Genomic DNA, 18,278 nt, shown 5'->3' with positions numbered 1-18,278 from the left:
CCAAAACGCCTGTTAGTCTATAAGGTGCCACAGGATTCTCTGCTGCTTCTGTGGACAGTAGCAATACTAACAAGGACTGTCCATTTCATGCCATTGGATGGGAATGCTGAGGAACAGCAAAGGCAGACCATGGAGTTACTTATGATGGAAGGCTGACAAAACACAGGCTAATAGAGTGGAAGAGTAACAGAAACCCTCCTCATTTATAGGACCCATGAAGAGGTAGATGAAATGATTAATTCTTGTAATTCTGCTCTGAAAGTATAATTTCACTGGATTCCTACCCTTGGGTTTCCCTACAGTGAAACAGGCTGAGGTCCTTTAGCTGTCAATGAATTGTGGCTCTTTAAGACACCCCTTTAGGTCAGACATTTTTAATTCCCTTGATGAGCATGACACAGAGAAGTTCCTAAACTGCAAAAGTAATATGTGTATGAATATTTATGATAGGATGAGATCATCAGAAAAAATCAACAATTGAAAGGACAATGAAAAGGTGTGTAGAAATCAAAGGTATCTTCAGAAAAGCAAAATTATAAGTGGGTAATTCTCTCTCTCTCTAAAGTTACCATTGTTATGTTATGGTAGTGCTTAGGGTCCCCAGTCAATAATCAGGGCCCTTGTGATTGAGACATTGCACAAAGTTCCCCTGCCTCAGAGAGCTCACAATCTAGGTTTGTGACAAGACATAACAGAAGAATAAAACAGGCAAATGTGGAGCAGAGGAATAGGGCTGGGTTTCTACTGAAGAGCAGACAAACTCTCAGATTCTCCAATCACACGGGGGAAAAAAATACTGTATGAGGCAGGTTCACATCCCAGAAGAATCATGGAGTCATCCAAAATTCCCATCCACAGCAGGAGATGGGAGGGCTAGAGGGGAATTTTGAATAGGCGATGAACAAAGGCAAGAATGTATATTCCTCTATATGACGATAATATGGTTTGTAATACAAGGCAAATTAAAAAAGGGAAATTCAGGCTCTGGAACATACACTTGTGAAGCATCTGAAGACTTTACTATGCCGGACATACCACACAATTCAACATCCAACACAATCTGACAAAGGGAACTCAGGTTCCAACGTGAAAACAATTTTCATTTCTAAGGTAATTGTGTCCAGAGAGGAATAGCTATAGACCATTTCTATCAGGTATCGAGCAGTATCACTATCCCTCTGATTCTGTCCTTAATACGACTATCCAGGTTGACCATATACCCAAGGTGTACCTCTAGTCTTTCTACAGGTACTCTACTTTTGAAACAATAGGGATCATTATGAAAAAAAATTGAAATCAAGATCTCAGGGCCATATAATTTGAGGCAGACAGAAGATCCTGAGTAGATCTACGCAGGAAATTCTTTTTCCATCCTGCTAAAGTATTTACGATTTAAAAAAAATTCCCTGTTGAGCACCGACACAAAACCAAAACAATGTGCATTTTCTGCAAATAAAAGAGAACCCCAGAACAATCAACAGCCTAGTGGTTAGTGCTCTCATCTCAAGTGGGAGACCCAAGTCCCAGCTCTGAATCTCCCACATCCTAGGTGAGTACCCTGAGCACCAGAAGGTTGGCTATTCTGGGGTCTCAGTTTCTTCTCTTAGAAGAGTTCCACTTTGAATAAATAATTAAATACCCATTTGGCCAGAGAGAGAAATTAACTCTACAGCCTGTGGGTTATGGCACTAGCCTGGGATGTGGAAGAGCCAGGTTCAAGTCCCTAACCTCTAGGGTATTAGCTATTCTGGGATCAGGGGGAGAGTGTGTCTCTTTGACCAGAAATTTCATCCTGGACCAGATAAACCCTTCCTGCTAAAAGTTCAGTTGAAACTGTTACATTCCCATGAAAAAAATTAATTTTAACAAATCAGCACTTTTCAACAAAAATATTCTGTCAAAAAATTCATAACCAGCTCTATTCCTGAGGACTGCTCATGGATGTGTATGCTACTCTTAAAATTAGTAATGTGGGATTAGAGAGACAAGATGGGCGAAGTAATATCTTATATTGGATTAACTTCTGTTTGGTGAGAGAGACAAGCTTTCAAGCTACAGAGGGAGCTCTGTGGGATCAACACAGCTACAAAACTGTATTTAATATGGGACTGACGTATAGAATTAGACTGAAGGTCCTTAATCTAGCCAAGAAAAATATTTAGTTGAAACACTGCAGTTGTTAGAGAGATACGGCAAAATATCAAATCTGGGAAAAAAGATCATCTATCCCAGAAATCCTAGTAACACTGTAAAGATCATGGCTAAGGTGAGTCTAGCTTGTTAAATTCTTAAACATGGGCCTCAAGACTACAGATGTAGCCTAATTCTCAGACAGATGTGTGTAATCGATGTACACTGCTAGCACATTTGCAAGGAGATTAAAGTGAGCAAAGCAAAGGGAAGCTCACCTAGCATACTGAAAGAACTAATCTCCCAGAGGATTTCAGTTCAACTACTGTACTCTTGTCACATAACCCACTTCTAGGAATTTTGACCTAGAAAGGTAGTAACTTTTCTCTTGAGCAAAAATACTTAACAGACTGTGTTAGTTACTGGGCAGCAATTGAAGCAAGACCAACTGAAATTCTTATAGTGTCCCAGGGACGCAAGAAGTGAGTACACATTTCCAAATTATGATAAAGACAGCAGTCCTCCCAGACTACATTACACCAATGAAGAAGTGATGTGAATCATTTTATAATAATGGGAAGCCGAAGAATACCGTGTTTACCACGGGAGTTACTCCTAAGAACAGGTAACAGGAAGGTGCAACAGCAAAGCTAGTGAAAACACAGTAAGTATTATCAAATATAGATGAATAAGACCACTAGCATCCACAAACTAATTTATAGACGAAGTTTGTTTAAATAAATATGTCTTCAGACAACAGAAAATAAAGTGAGTATAAAGACATTCGTGGGATGATGTATGCCTTCAGGCTCAGACTGAATGCATTTTGGGCAGATGATGGTGGCAAGCTCTCCCCATTGGCTTGAAGATAATGGGAGTCACCTCTAAGTACATTAGTAGTAGTATGGCTGTAGCACCAGAAAGCCCTAGTTACAGATCACAGCCCTATTGTGCTAGGTGCTATACAGAAAGACATTCCTTGCTCCAAACGGCTTACAAACAAAAAGTAACTGATCCACAATTTGAGACACCTCTGCAGACACACACAAGTATCCTACCTAACTGGCTCTCTGCTGGCAGGATATAAAGCCAGGGAAATCTTCTTACGACCTCCCTATGTTATTCCTTTTGAAATAAAATTCAATAGTAAAGAAAAAAGTTGATATTTTGATAAAGTTTATAACACAGAATATAAGGCATAAGATAAAAATACTATAGAAAAGATTGACTACTTTAATAAAATAGAACCACCCATCGAAGTGGAAAGAATTGCTCAGTTTCACAGAATATAATTAGCTGGAATTAGAGCAATCAAAAATAGTTTATGTATTTTAAGAGAATTTTTTTTATAAACTAAATTTACAAAATCTCTTAGTAACTTCTTCTGGAAGGATACTACTGTAAATTGCTAGAAAGCCCATGTTAATGTAATACGTTTAAATGCACATTTATCTGAAAAATAATTGTGGAGATGAACAAGTGCTTCTAAAACATATTTGATAAATTTCTATTTTGGTGGTCTGTAGTTGTAGTAATTATATTTAATTTTTCTTGTAAACTTTTGGTGATTATGGAGTCTATATCTGTCATGTCAGGTTTTGTACAAGTTATAATATTCTGTACAAGCCTGCACAGGCATCCTTAGAAATCTGTACCAACTTGCATTAGTAGTTCAGTTTCAAAAGTACACTGCAAAAGACAATAAGCAATTAATTATTGTTGACAGATTACATCAGATTCCCCTGAAAGTGATCAGTCACCAACAGTCATAAAATCTCACAAGCTGTTGTCTTTAAAAGCAAAAAAAATCTCCTTTCTAAACTTACGTAAACTTAGGTAAACTTTTCGAAAATGAACAGAGACAGAAAGCGTATTTGTGAGAATCTCATGCTGAATAATTAAACAGTAGGGTTTTGCCTCCACTTCATGTGGAGATGTAACTTTTACTAGCATCAGTGGCTAACGCACACCAACAGGAAGGAGAAGAGATGGTAGCAACGCAAGTGAGTGACAGAATACTGACAACATGACTGACCGTTTGGAGAAGTCCCTCACTATGATTATGGAACAGCAAAGAACTTAGGAGGAAATGAAATTGTTTCCCTGTTGCATACAGACACCTGCAGTAATTTATTTATAAAAGAGAGAGGAACAACTTGCTAAGTTAAGTTCCCGTATCTTATTGATGAATGATCACAGTTGTTTGGACCCAGTATTTAAAATATATCTGATGTAGTATTGCTTAATTATTATTTTTATTGTTGCAGAGCCCAAACTTTGCTAGGTGGTTTCCAAACCTGAGAAAGGTAGTTCCTGCATGATAGAGCAAACAATCAAAAGAGCCAAAGACAGATGAAAGGCAGAAGAATAGGAAAGAAACAAAATGATCAGGGCAATTAGCGGCACACATGTTGGTAGCTACAAATTTCTTTAGGTTATATCTATTTATTTTAAGTTACAGACTAAATTCTCTTTCCTGCATCATCCCTCCATTGTTCAATCCCCAGCTGCAATTTCAGTGTTCTTATGGCCATCACAAAATCTGACGCCCAATTCATCACAAGGTATAACAAGGAAAGATTTGCTTTTGATGTTTATCTGTTAAAGGAAAACTGAACCCATTTAGTTAAGTTCAGCCATTTGAAAATTCATAAAGCAAGAGTGAAGTATCTGAACAAGCTACTTAGAATTTCCATTTCTGAAGCTGCCACTGTAAGCAACCATTATGGCTTGAAGAAAAAAAAAATCACCTAGAAATTATAGTTTAAGTCATTTAAAAACGTCAAAGCATAATATTTTAACAAAGCACTGTATTTATACTTATTTCTCTTTAGTTGCATTTTTAAAAAAACGTTTTCTTTAGTTAGGTCAGTTGGAGACTTGCTTACAACTGCTTGCATAGGGTTCCCACACTCAGTGTCTAACATGATTTTAATTTTCAGCAAGATGGTCAATGCCACTGTAAGAGTCTAAACTATTTGTGCAAACCTCTAGTGTTGATAGTGTAGTACAGCTAACACCAGAGAGCAGGTAAGGGTTAAATTTTTCTTTTTTCTAATTTTCATCCTATTACTGGTAATTATGTCAGAATATAATTAGCATAATAAATGTTTCTGTGGGTTTATTTGCAATATGTGTAGACTGTTATGCCCTAAATAGACATCTAAGCAAGGTATGTTAGACAGACAAGGTGGGTGAGGTAATATTTTTTATTAGACCAACTTCTGTTGATGAGACAGACAACCTTTCGAACTACACACAGCTCTTTCTCAATGTAGCTCAAAAGCTTGTCTTTCTGACCAAAAGAAATTGGTCTGGTAAAAGATATGACATCACTCACCTAGTCTCTCTAATATCCTGGAACTGACACAGCAACAACAACAATGCATATGCAAGGTATATATATTTCTCTCTTAATTTTTCGATGTAAATCCATCTTTATAATCTCCATCCATTTTTGTTGCTCTTTTCTTCGCTCCCTCCAAATGTGTCAATACCTGTCAGGTAATAAGCTGCCCAGAACAGAACACAATATTTCAAATGCAATCAAACCACAATCATACAGAAAGGACCTATTACCTCCCCATGTCCTATGACAAAAAGTCCTTACATGTTCAACCCAAAACTCAACTGGTGTTTTATGCTGCCACATCACATTGCAAATGTATCTCTAAATGCAATTATGAGAATGCATAGATGCCATTCAAGACCATATAAATGATCCAGAAAGGCCTTCAGTAAAATAATCACAGCAAATATATTGGTGTCCTTTTAGAGCATGATTTGTTCAATTGCAGAATTGAACTAAAACGGCTGTGACCTCCCCTGGAGCAAAACTGGGGACATTTCCTGTCTGTTAAGTTGCAAACAGGTCCATCTTTGGGGGAAAAAGCTCTATAGGAGATACCACAGACAGTATGTCTAAGTTGAGAGACCATTTGTGGTTTGGGTGAAAGACTGGATCAAATGGTCAGCCAGTGTGTTCTGAACTCTGGTTAGTGTGATGCCCTGAGAGCTAGGAGTTCTGAATGCAGAAATTTCATAACTTGAAAACCTTTTGGCACAGTCTGTTTGACCTGGTACCCCCTTGTTTGTTGTCATAAAACACCGCTGTGATGTTGTCAACGAATACCTAGAGAATCTTGTCCCAAACATGAGACAGAAACTGTTGGCATGCAGCAAAAATCACTCGCTGCTCAAGGACAATTATGTGTAACCTTGCTTCTTGGGGGGACCAAAGCGCCTGGGCTTGGAGGCAATCTAGATACTCTCCCCACCCCATGGTTGACGTATACTTACTAGAGTAATGGATGGAGTAAGGGGAGCAAATAGGACTTCCTAGTGCATCCACCAGTCCAGTGAGGACAGCACCTTGATCAGGATGCTTATTGTTTGTGCAAATGGTGAACTGCACAAACTGGTCACTGAACTGCACTGAGCCCAACCTGCACTGCTCTGAGGTGCTGTCTGGCATGGGGCAGATGAGGGTCACATATGTACATATGACTCAGAAATTTTCTTTGCAGTAATTCTTGACACAAATAAAGATCCTGAATAGCATGGAACCTGGGAAGTTGTAGAAGATCTCTGGAGACTGTGGAATCCAGAATAACTCCAATGACCCCACCCTCTGTACGAGAGATAATATCAACCTTTCCTTGCTTATTTTCAGGCCTAAAGAACTGAACAATTGGAGAATTCAATGTATAACAACTTCTACCTGTTTAAATGACCTCAAATCAACCAATCAACCCGGTAAGAATACACCTGGACATCCTTGTGCTGAAGGTACGCCACTACCACAGACTTATAGTTGGTAAAAACCCCTTGTGCCAATAATGGACCAAAGGGCAGAACAGTGAATTGGTAGCGATCTTGACCTATCACAAACCTTAGCGATGGATCGCCATATGGAAACAGGCATCCCTGCAAGTCGAGGGTAGCATAACAGTCTCCTGGAGCTAGGGTAGGAATAACAGCAGTGACAGATACTATACTGAACTTTAACTTCTTGATGTATTTGTTTAAGTTCCGAAGGTCTGGAATGAGTTTAAGACCTCATCTGGCCTCGGGTCTTAGGCAATATTGAGAACAGAACCCTCTTCCCTTGATGAGGCTGGGGCACTTCCTTCCACAGCTCCCAAAGTATGTAGAGTCTGCACTTACAGTCTTATGGCAGACTTCGGAGAAGGTTCCCTAAAGAGGGTCAGGGAAGGTGGGATAGAAAGAAATTGCAGGGTATAATCAGATTCCACCATGCTTAGCACCAACTTGTCCAAATTAATAGCCTGCCATATATGTAGGAAGTGGGATAACCTGTCCAGGAGGGAAAAGGGCAGTAGAATTCAGATTGCTGAGTACACCGTCCTTCATATAGCAGTCAAGCCAGCTGTTCTGAGGCCTGGGTATGCCTATTTGATGAAAACAAAGAAGAAGCAGGAGCTCAAAGCCTCCATCTTTGTGATCTTTGCTTCCTCTTAGACTGGTCAAAAGTACTTCTCAAAAAAAGAAGTACTATCGCTTGGTTGTGGATAAGCATGATATTTGGTCCTTCTTGTAGATGGTGCATAGAGAGCCCTAAGAATTTCAAAACAGCTCTAGAATACTGTGAGGTGTAAAGTGCTTTAACTATGCTGTATGAAAATAAATCAGGTACCTCAAAAGTGAGGTCTTCATTTGTTTGTTGTACTGTACCTCCAGAGGCCAGCAACCAAGAACAATTCATGGTGACAGCTGTCACCATGGATCTGGCTACCAAATCTGCCACATCCAGTGATGTCTGCAGTGCTGAATAAGCAACCAATTGGTGGTCTATAACCAAGGCTCAGAATTGCTCTCTAGAGCTCCCCAGAAGTTTGTCTGTAAACTAAGAGATTGCCCACCAGTTGATACAGTTGTATCTGGACAGTAAGACCAGATATTTAGCTGTGAAGTTGTAATCCTGCTGTGAAAAAACTCTTCCTCCTAAACAGATACAGTTTTTCTGCATGTTTTCCTTTGGAGGCAGCTTTAGACTGTCCCTGGAGACCTCTCTCATTCACAGTGTCCCACCTGTGACCCTAGAATGGGACATGTATAAAAATGTTCAATCCTCCCCCAGACAGAACTTGATATTTCTGTTCAATGAGTTTGGCCACTGGTGGAATGGATGAGGGGGTCTGGCACAGAGTCTTAATAGGCTTCATGATACCCATATCCATCAACAATGCTATCGTTCCTGTTGTAGCTAGGTGGAAAATATCAATAACTTATGGCCGCTCTCTTCTACAAGCTTAACTTGTTTTTCAGGAGAAGCTGCCATCCATCTAAGGAGCTTTTGGTATACTTTGAAATCATCCAGTACCAGGGATGACGTCTCCACTAACAGTGCCTCATCCAGTGATGAGGACAAAGCATTAAGAAGGGACACTGTAGAGACTTTCTAAGGCTGATCCTGCAGTACTGAGACAGTGTACTGTTCCCCAACTGCCGATCTCCAAGGTCAGTCAATACCACCACTACCCATCACCTGTCTCCAGGTATCAGTGGGAGAGACTTCCCTCCTGGCTTTTGTGACTTTACAAGGGGGCGAGGAAGGTGACCTGGAAGCTAGAGGTGTCCTTCATGGCATCCAATATGACCACTGAGGGGGTCAGAATGGTACTGGACCCCAGGAATGCCAGGTCCAAGTCTCCCAGTTCTGTGCTCTGCCCCTGTCTAAGATCACTTGCAGAACTGAAAGCATGATCTAGAGGATGCCCCACTGTGTCTGTAACATGTAATCAGCAAGCCATCTTTAGACTCCAAGAAAGACCTGGAGTAGTCCGAAGCCCACATCAGTGTGGTACTGGGGGTTGTCTTTGGAGACTGGGATCTGGATCAGTGCTGGGTTCGAAGCATCAAAGGAAGCATGGATGACTTCCTGACTGCTGGTACCGTACAACAAATCAGCATCGGCACTGGTGCAGAGGTCAACTGCGGTACAGGGTTGGACAGTGGCAGAGCCACTGCGAAATGTACCATAGCTAAGAGACATAGTATCTCCGGCAGTGCCAAATGAGAGAGTCTTTGCCCTGAACAAGAGGTGACAAACCACGTTATTGAGAGATACTAAAGGTCTCTGCTGCAGCATAAGCGTCTAGTGTTGTCAGTAAAGAGAGACAGGGTTGTTCCACCAAGATCAGAGAAGACTGACCCAATGTCTCTGCTGGACCAAGAGCTAGTCTCGATGGCCCCTGAAAGGACACCAGAGTCAACAGGTCAACATCAAGAGACCCAGTATGACTAGTATTTGAGAACAGTAAACTGAAGGGCGCACTTTACTATCGGTACCGGAGGAGCTTTCTGAGGAGGAATGGTGTTCTTTGAGACTGACTAACTTGGTACTGACTTCTTATGCTTCTGAATCTGAGAAAGCTCAGAAGCTCTTAGCCTCCTAAAAGGCAGCTCTAGCAACAATGAACTCCTGCATCCATCAATGGGTTAAGTAGGGGAAGTACTTCTGGAAGAAGTCTTTGATGAGGCCCCTTCTGAAGAGTTAGGGCAGCCTCCATGAGAAAATACCAGGATCATTCTTCTATAAAGGGGAAGGAGAAGGGGTCATGAAATCGACAAGTGCAACATCTCGAAGGTCAGTAACTGTTTTTTCTTCTCTGAGTGATTGCACATGTCCACTCCACTTCAGGTGACTCACAAGCAGTCTGGGGGTGGATTTTCTCATCTACTCAAAGAGTGACTGAAGGACTACTCATCCGAACTTGGCATCATCTCTGGAATGCTGAGGTATAGCATAAGTTGTAAAAGTATGTACTGACAACCAAACAGGTGCTCTACAAATACCTGTTATAGGTACTTAAGGCAGAAGCTTAAGGACGCTCCTTGAGATCTTGTAGTGTGCCCTACTACTCTACCCGAAGGGGTTACATTAGAAATGTCACAGCACAGATACATTTAGGAGGAAATCCAGGACAAGATTCTCTGAATCAAGACAAGAATGCCTTGCATCCTGTCTGCAATTGCCATAAACAGCTGGGAGGATGACCTAAACAATCTAGTTCTGTTCAAATAAAAAGTTACTGCTCTTCTAACATCCACGGTATGAAGTCTCTTCTTCCTTATGAGAATGGGGCTCAGGAAAAAAAGTTGGTAAGTATATCACTTGATTGAGGTGGAATTCCAATACTACTTTAGTCAAAAAAATTTGATGCGGATCTAAGTACTTTGTCCTTATAAAAGATTGTCTAGGGAGCATAAGCTACCAATGCTCACAATTCTGCCTCTCTTTCTTGCAGAGGTAATGGCTACCAAAAAATGCTACTTTCATGAGTTGATGGAGTCAAGAGCAGGTAGCCATCAGTTTAAAGGGTGGACCCATCAAACTTTGCTAGCAGTTTCCCCCTTTTTTTCTAGAGTAGTCAGACTGCCTAAGCATGAAATGCAGGTATCGTTGGTACGACTGAGGGCAGAATTGTTTCTTTTTACAGAATAGAGTGTAAAATCCCAGTGTTTTCAATGTAGCCTTCAAGTCTTTTGAAACACTGAAATTTCTCATCAGTCTGCTGAGAGAACAGGGTTGACCCTTCCCAGGAGAAATTCTGAATAGTCTGCTGGACCTCCCATGGAAGACTCAAGCCTTGACCCATGAAAGTAACACAGGTTAGACAGGTGTTTTGTCTAACCTGTTCTTAAAAATCTCCAATGACGGGCACTCCACATCCTCCTTTTGAAGCCTATTCCAGAGCTTAACTACCCTTATCATTAGAAAGGGTTTCCTCATACCTAACCTAAATCTCCCTTGCTGTAGATTAAGCCCCCATTACTACTTGTCCTACATTCAGTGGAGTTCAATGGAGAACAATTGATCATTTTCCTCTTTATAACAGCCCTTAACATATATGAAGACGTATCAGTTCCCCCCAGTTTTCTTTTCTCAAGACTAACCATGCCCAATTTTTTTTTAACCTTTCCTCACTGCTCAGGTTTTCTAAACCTTTTACCACTTTTGTTGCTCTCCTCTGGACTCTCCAATTTGCTCATAACTTTTCTAAAGGGTGATGCTCAGAATTGGGCATAGCACTCCAGCTGAGGCCTCACCCAGTGCTGAGTGAGACAGTTACCTCCTGTGTCCTACTTTTGTGTTAATATATCCTAGATTGATATTAACCTTTTTTCCAACTGCATCACATTGTTGACTCTGATTCAATTTGTGATTCACTAACTTCTAGATCCTTTTCCCAGAACAGGTGGAAATCAACACTCTAAATAAAAATTAAGTAAAATAACAAATGAAACTTACTCCAAAATTCTAACTAACTATAGACAAGTACACTAACTACATACAAGAAAAAACAAATTTTCTGAAAGGGACAACACTTGCAGAGCAAAGCAACATGCTCTGACTACCAGTCATGAGCAGTAGGAAGCAATTGAGGGAGGCTGAGGATGGGTCCTTTATACCATCATGCAACAGCATGAGACAGCAAAGGGTGCATGCGCTGCCATGACAGATATCATTAAGGGAAATATCTCTGGCTCTGGTACACTGGGCACATACATACCTGAAATGTGCAGTCACTCAGAGAAGAACCTTAACTCTTCCCCCACAAACGCTACCAGCTGTCAATCTTTAACCATTCTTCTGAATACAACTCCTTATCAAACTATCCTCTCCCAACACAACCAACAACTTCTTCACCGAGTATCCACAACTATTAGTGTTGAGGAAAATAATTTAGTAAAGGGTGTAGGCCTTGCTGGAGCCCTAGGCATGGTTAAAAGTATGAACCAAAGCTGTGAGCCAAAGTAGGCCTTGTCAGAACAGCAAGGCTAGGTATCAGCTAATCAAGTAAGCACATTGATAAGAGGATGATACAGGAAGTCACAGATTCCTTGTGAGAGAAGGAGGGAATGACAAGATAATGGATGAGGATGTTTTGTTCAAACTATCAGATACAAGGTACAAGGATGGTAGCTAACAACGTCTGGAGTGTAATAAGTAACTTGTTTGTACCAATGTATAAAAGAAAGTCATAGGAGGGGCAATTTTGTATTGGCCGAGCAAACAATATTATGTTGATTAAGCCGATACCTTGTCACAGACATACATATGTTAGTGAACCTGCTTGGTATGAGGGGCCCTAGTACCATGCTTTGAAGACAATAAACCTGATCGAGCCTTTGCCACTGAACGGAGCTTGTGGTCTTTCTTTACGAGTAATGGCGAGGTCTGCTGAATCAACATTAGCTGCAAGCTATACTGGTGCAGCAAACACCGTAGCTTCAGAAGTAACACTGCAACACTAGCAGCACAGGGGTGCGTGAAGAAGGATAGGTGGGTTGAAGAGAGAGGAGTAGAGTTAAAATCAGGCGAATACACGAGACATTCATCTCATTAGGCTATTTGATGCTGTTCAGCCTTCCACCAGTAATATTTTTAAAAGTATCTTTTTTAAGGCAGAACGAACAGTCCCATTTCCACCAGCACAAACAAAGATACAATGGGGAGTTTGGTTTGAAATTTAACTATTTTGGTTTCTCCAAGAACTTAAGTATGTAAAAATGCCCAGCTGACTACCTTCAATATTTCTAACACAGGGGTATTCCCCTCTTGGTCCAAAAACCCAGAAATTTTTACAAAACAAAAAGGTTTACGTATCAGGGATCCCCTGATACAGCATCTGACCCATCCTCTGCCTCAGTTTCCCCTTCCTGAACCCACCAATAACGGCACATAAGCTCTCATTTGTTGAGTAACATCCTTTCTTGAGGTCTGTTTTATTAAAATAATATCACAGTTCAATGTCAACTTAAATTAAAACCAGACTTTCTCCAACTACACATTTCCTTAGTCTCTTGTTCAATAGTTCTTTTCCAAAACCCAGGTCCTGCTGTTTGGTGCTTCCTAAAGCCTCTTCCACTTAAGGGTTCTGCCCTGGTCCCACACATGCCTGGCATAGAAGGCCTCTTCTCCAGGTCCTCTCTGGCCTTTGGTTTCCTGCAGAAGCCTTCCTGCAGGTTTCTCATCCTCTGAGTAACCTCTTTCATATAGGGAAGCAATGCCTTTTATCTGAGCATCGGGGATCACCTGATCGCTATCCTCAACGCCAATCACTTAGGGATGCAGTTTAAAAGTGAAACAGGTAAGGCTGAGCCCCTCCACCCCCGCTTTAAGGGCTAGGTCATCCAGCAACAGTAAAACAAAAACAAAACGTCACCAAGTCATTTAGAAAAGTCACTTTTACTTATAAGTGGAAAAACTGAGCAGCATCAGCTACTCACTCAAATTATAAAGAAAGTTCATATAAGAGCCTGGCTATTTTCATGTCTCCACCTGACGGCAGAAGGACTTGCATCCAATGTCTGTTCTAGCATAGACTGACTTCAGAGAAACTAGAAATGTGCCCATCACCTACAGGAGCAATGGAAAAACCTTAGAATGAGTTGCAAAATGTAACAGGGATAAATCAGAAAAGAGATCTGACAATATGCTGCATATATTTAAGAAATAAAAAAAATCCCAAAATAATTTACTTATACATAAAGAATGAGAAACAGCTAACTCATGCAGCTAGGGAACAGCTTCACAACTGCTGTATTTGTATGACAAAAAGATAAGTACCACTTGCTACTACATATTACATCAGAAAGAAAGTACGGATTGTTTTTCACTTGGGATTTAAGTTTCATTGCATTTGTTGTTCATTTTATAATCCTATATTTTTATTGTTTAAAATTAAGCAAATTTACCAGATTCCATTGTCATCTGAAGTAAACCATCAATGGCATTGGAAAGCAGACCTCTACTGGATATTCTTAAGTGACTTAATATAACAGGCACAGATTGGTACTCCAAAAACAAGGCCTTTCCTTCATCTGTCTTCAAGTCCACGCAAAGGGAATCAAATGCCTGAGCCAGATAATCAGCTGAAAGAGACATTAAAATGCAAACAATTTTATAATCACAGTTCTAATGACTAATCTATAAAGCTTAGTATAAATAGCTACTTTGAAATTAATAGCTATAAAAAATGTAACAAAATTAGAAGATTAAACGGATCAAGACATTAAGGTTTAAATGGTTAGACCTTAATTAGAAATATAGGAAATATTAAAATAGACGATTTACTGTGCCCTGGTTTAAAGTAGGGAACAGGGAAGTTGGGGACAGCCCACATTTTTTTAAAAGTATGACTTATAAAGGTTAGATTTAAGTATTTTGCTCAAGAGATGAAGTGAACCCTCTCCTGCACTCAATAAAGCTTTATAATCCAGGTTAAAATTAACAGAAATGCTTATTTCTTTACTGCATGAATGATGAATGCAGAAATTCAATTTTATTTTCAATATCATATTATTCCCAATATTAATAAGAAATAGATCTACCCAATCAGTGAAATCCCAATCCCTATTGCTAAGAATATTCTTTTTTTTCACATCACTGAATACTTCAAGGTGTAACACTGTTTGCTTTATGGCTTTGAAACATAGAAACATGTTGCACTGGTTTTGAATTCTGAGTTAGTCTCTCCCCCCAGCTTTGTTTCCTCTTCTCCTACAAGTTTCTCAGCAAGTGCTACACAAATGCCAATAAATACAAATTTTAACTAGTTTAATATCCAACTTTAATTTTATACAAATTAAATTATGAAAGGGAAGGACAAGGATAGGATAACTTTAAAGCCTGCTTTAAAGCCTGCTATTGTTTACTTGTCTTCAGATTTTACATGTATGATACATAAAATATTTAAGACATACTGCGCCAATTTCCTAAAAATAACATGAAGGTTGAAGATAAAAAGTCAGAAAGTGACACAATTGTAACTTTTGTTCTTGTATTGTATTCTAGTTCCAGCAGTAATTAAATGGACAACTTGAACTTCTCTCGTACCTATTAGGGCCTTTATTTAGGACAGTACTTATGCACATGTAACTTTAATGCACAAAATAGTCCATTAGTCACATGCTTTTCTATCTTGCTAAATTACGCTGTAGATACATTAGACCAGGGGCAGGCAACCTGTGGCACGCGAGCTGATTTTCAGTGGCACTCACACTCCCTGGGCCCGGGCTCTCTGAATTTTAATTTAATTTTAAATTAAGCTTCTTAAACATTTTAAAAACCTTATTTACTTTACATACAATAGGTTAGCTACATATTATAGAGTTATAGAAAGAGACCTTCTAAAAACGGTAAAATGTATTACTGGCACGCAAAACCTTAAATTAGAGTGAATAAATGAAGACTTGGCACAGCACTTCTGAAAGGCTGCCGATTCCTGCATTAGAGGGTTTTTCCTTTGAAGTGTGGTATAATGAATAAACCTGCCTAGCTTGAGATTACGTGTTCCTCAATATTTGGGAGATATCCACTAATGTACTCAGAGATGAACGAGAAGAGTACTGGATAAAGACAAAGATCGCAACTACTCCATTCCCATTTACTTTCACGAGGATTTGTTCGGAGGAGAAGTTTAATCTTTCAGTTTATATGCTGATTACTTCTACAGTATATTAAAATATACAGGGACCTGAGACTCAGGGTGAAATAATAAACTCATCTAAGTATCTTAAATAACCACAGGTCCTATATTTCAGATCTTCCTATTTCAAGTTCCTATTTAGAAATAAAAACACACTACTCAGTTACAGGAGGAAATAATTTAATATAATGGAGCCATTCTGTAGTAAGAAAAGTTTAGTTACAGTGCCACCTCCTGGATTTTATGACACTTTAGAAGAAAAAATTATTCTTACTGAAACTCTTGAATTATGAATAGAAGAAAATCAGTGCTTTACTTTCAATGTGTGATCAAAATTCGTATATTGTAATTTCATGAATGTGCTTTTATTATTGCAGATCATACTTAACCATAGCATATAAACTAACAGTAAAAATAAATAATGAGAAGCTAAAAAGTTTTATCATTGTAAGTACTGGCTTTAGCTGTTTAGCTTGATTAATGAGTCTTGGTATGGCGACTTTTCATGTTGGGGTTTGTTTGTTTTTTAATATCAAGAGGGACCTCTTATCAATGTGATTCTCATTTTAAGAATATATTTCACATTAATCTATTGGTAGAATAACATTCTTCTAATTATTAGGACCTGTATCTGTTTTAAAAACTTCAAAAACCAAACCTAAGACTCACATTTATCAGGAATTTTAGTCTTAAAACAAGCAAGCAGCGACAGGGTAAACTTCCACACAATGTCATACTAATGTGCTTCCTACCTAGTCTGGAGAGATCACATCGGTAAATATGAAAGCACAGTTCAATCTCCAGAGTTATTTAATCCTTAGCTTCCCTAGTCAGGCTCCCAATGATAAAAGTGGTAGTAGTCTTGTGATGTGGACATCTACCTACTGAGAACTGGCCTGAAATCACTAACACATTTCATGGAAGCCACTGAATAGCCACACAATAGATCTCAGGGTAGATGGTGAACAGAAGTTGACATTGGAGGTGGATTTATATTGGCAGCCAAAAGGTGAAAATCTCTATAGCATATTACCAGTTCTCCAAAATACACAGTCCCCCTGTCCCTCTGTTCTCTATAACAGATGTTTTAAAATTTGGAAACATTCTACAAAACAAAGAATGGGTTTTATTTGCACAATCCTCATTTAAAATTAAGAGTCAAAGAATAGGTGGTAGTACTCTCTCAAGCTCTATCGACTAATCCTTTTCTCCAGATGCTCAGATAATGATGAGCACCACCTCAATGCATAGATGGAACAGAACAAGGATAAATTTAACCAATTAGCAATTTAACAGTAAATTAAATTACCTCCATGGTGAAAACATGCAAGGGATGTCAATAGCAGAAACATGGCATACTCTCCATCTAGGGATGAATGCCCCCATGGGGACCTCAAATTCACTGAACTGGGTGTCTCTCTCTCGTCCCAATATGGATACACTGGGATGCTCAGATCCCTTTGTGTGGAAGGGCAGGAGGAAGGAAGGTGTATTAATTTAGATGGAATATATGGGCCAAAAGTGTTAACATAACCCAGTTATTGTCCAACGTTAAGCAGTGTTAAACATGGTTTGGAGTACAGAGATCTCAGCTTGCTTAGTACCATGGCAAACACACCATTAAAAATCCTTATAACATTTTATTAAAGATACAGAAAGAGAAGAAAAAACAATTAAAGCATTTTAAATGTAAAATATTAAATAAGGTTTTCATTATAACAACATCCCTTGTTCCCCTTAGCTGAAGATAATTTTTAGGAGGAAACATACTCATTTGACAGTCTCTTAGATGGTATCAAAGATGGTAATAACTGTCTTTTTTGGGGAAAAGAAAGTAAGTTAGTTGAGATGGGCTGGAGTGAAGCCACATGCAAAAAGTGGGGAGAAAAGAACAGCAGAGATTGAAATTCAGCTTCTGTCTCTGATATTGACTCTTACTTAGAATCTCACTCCTGCAGAAATACAGGCACAGCACAGTCTTATTAGCCACTCCGAGACCAACCAGCATTGGGGTGTCTAGGGCAGTGCTTTTAGCTACCTCCTTCTGATCACAGGCTTACAGAGCTGTAGTAATGAATACAGTCTTGACTGGCTAAACCAGAGACTCCTAGTAAAGAGAAAGAAAAAGCCGAGGGATAGGAAAGATAAGAAATAAGGTAGGGAAGGAAAAGGATGCACGAGGAATGGGGAGGTCACAAAGTCTCACATCCCACGGTGTCTGGGATTCAGCTGGAGTTAGCAGAGGAGCCAATGTCATCTGAGTCCCGCTCTCTGGCCCAGTCTGGTCAGGAAATCTCTCAGGATTAGGACAAAGAAGGTCTGTGGTCCCAGGAAATGGTGGAGGTGGCAGCCATGATGGTGAAGATCCCTCTGATAGTCCATTTTTCTCCGTAGGTCTCTCTTTAAGGACCCTACAAAGGAGCGGTGGGTGGAACAGGATAAATTTGTAGGCCCAGTTATCACAACATGGAGTGTGTGTCCTGCTCAGGGGTATATTATCCCTTCCTTGCTCTTGCAAGGGCTATGTTGATCCCGGCCAAGATTTTCCCTTCCATGAGCAGTGGCTCCGTCTTCCTGGTCACAGAGGGCATTATGGTGCTCCAGAGCAGCTACAGGAAAGCAGCAACCATTCTCAATAACTCCTCCTAATGACATATGCCTGGCAACTCCTCTGGCCTCCCCCTTCCCACT

At 39.8% G+C, this 18,278-nt stretch overlaps 1 protein-coding gene across 6 annotated transcripts in view; it reads right to left on the bottom strand.

Annotated features, from left to right (window-relative positions):
* The window catches only part of CCDC138 (coiled-coil domain containing 138), a 69,952-nt gene that overhangs the window by 12,551 nt on the left and 39,123 nt on the right, over window positions 1-18,278 (bottom strand). For 5 of the 6 annotated variants that reach the window (XR_012654942.1, XM_032771928.2, XM_075061380.1 and 2 more), the window contains one exon: window positions 13,855-14,031. Coding sequence is in view for 5 of the 6 variants with exons in the window: in XM_032771928.2 (XP_032627819.1) it covers window positions 13,855-14,031 (177 nt within the window). In the remaining variant the exon portion in view is untranslated. Of the gene's footprint in view, window positions 1-12,863; window positions 13,517-13,854; window positions 14,032-18,278 lie in introns of those variants that run through there. The other variant, XM_032771927.1, reaches the window with a different exon arrangement.

Source organism: Chelonoidis abingdonii, chromosome 1, assembly GCF_003597395.2.
Source record: "Chelonoidis abingdonii isolate Lonesome George chromosome 1, CheloAbing_2.0, whole genome shotgun sequence".
Taxonomy (NCBI): Eukaryota; Metazoa; Chordata; order Testudines; family Testudinidae; genus Chelonoidis; species Chelonoidis abingdonii.
This window is presented reverse-complemented; position numbering and strand designations above follow the sequence as displayed.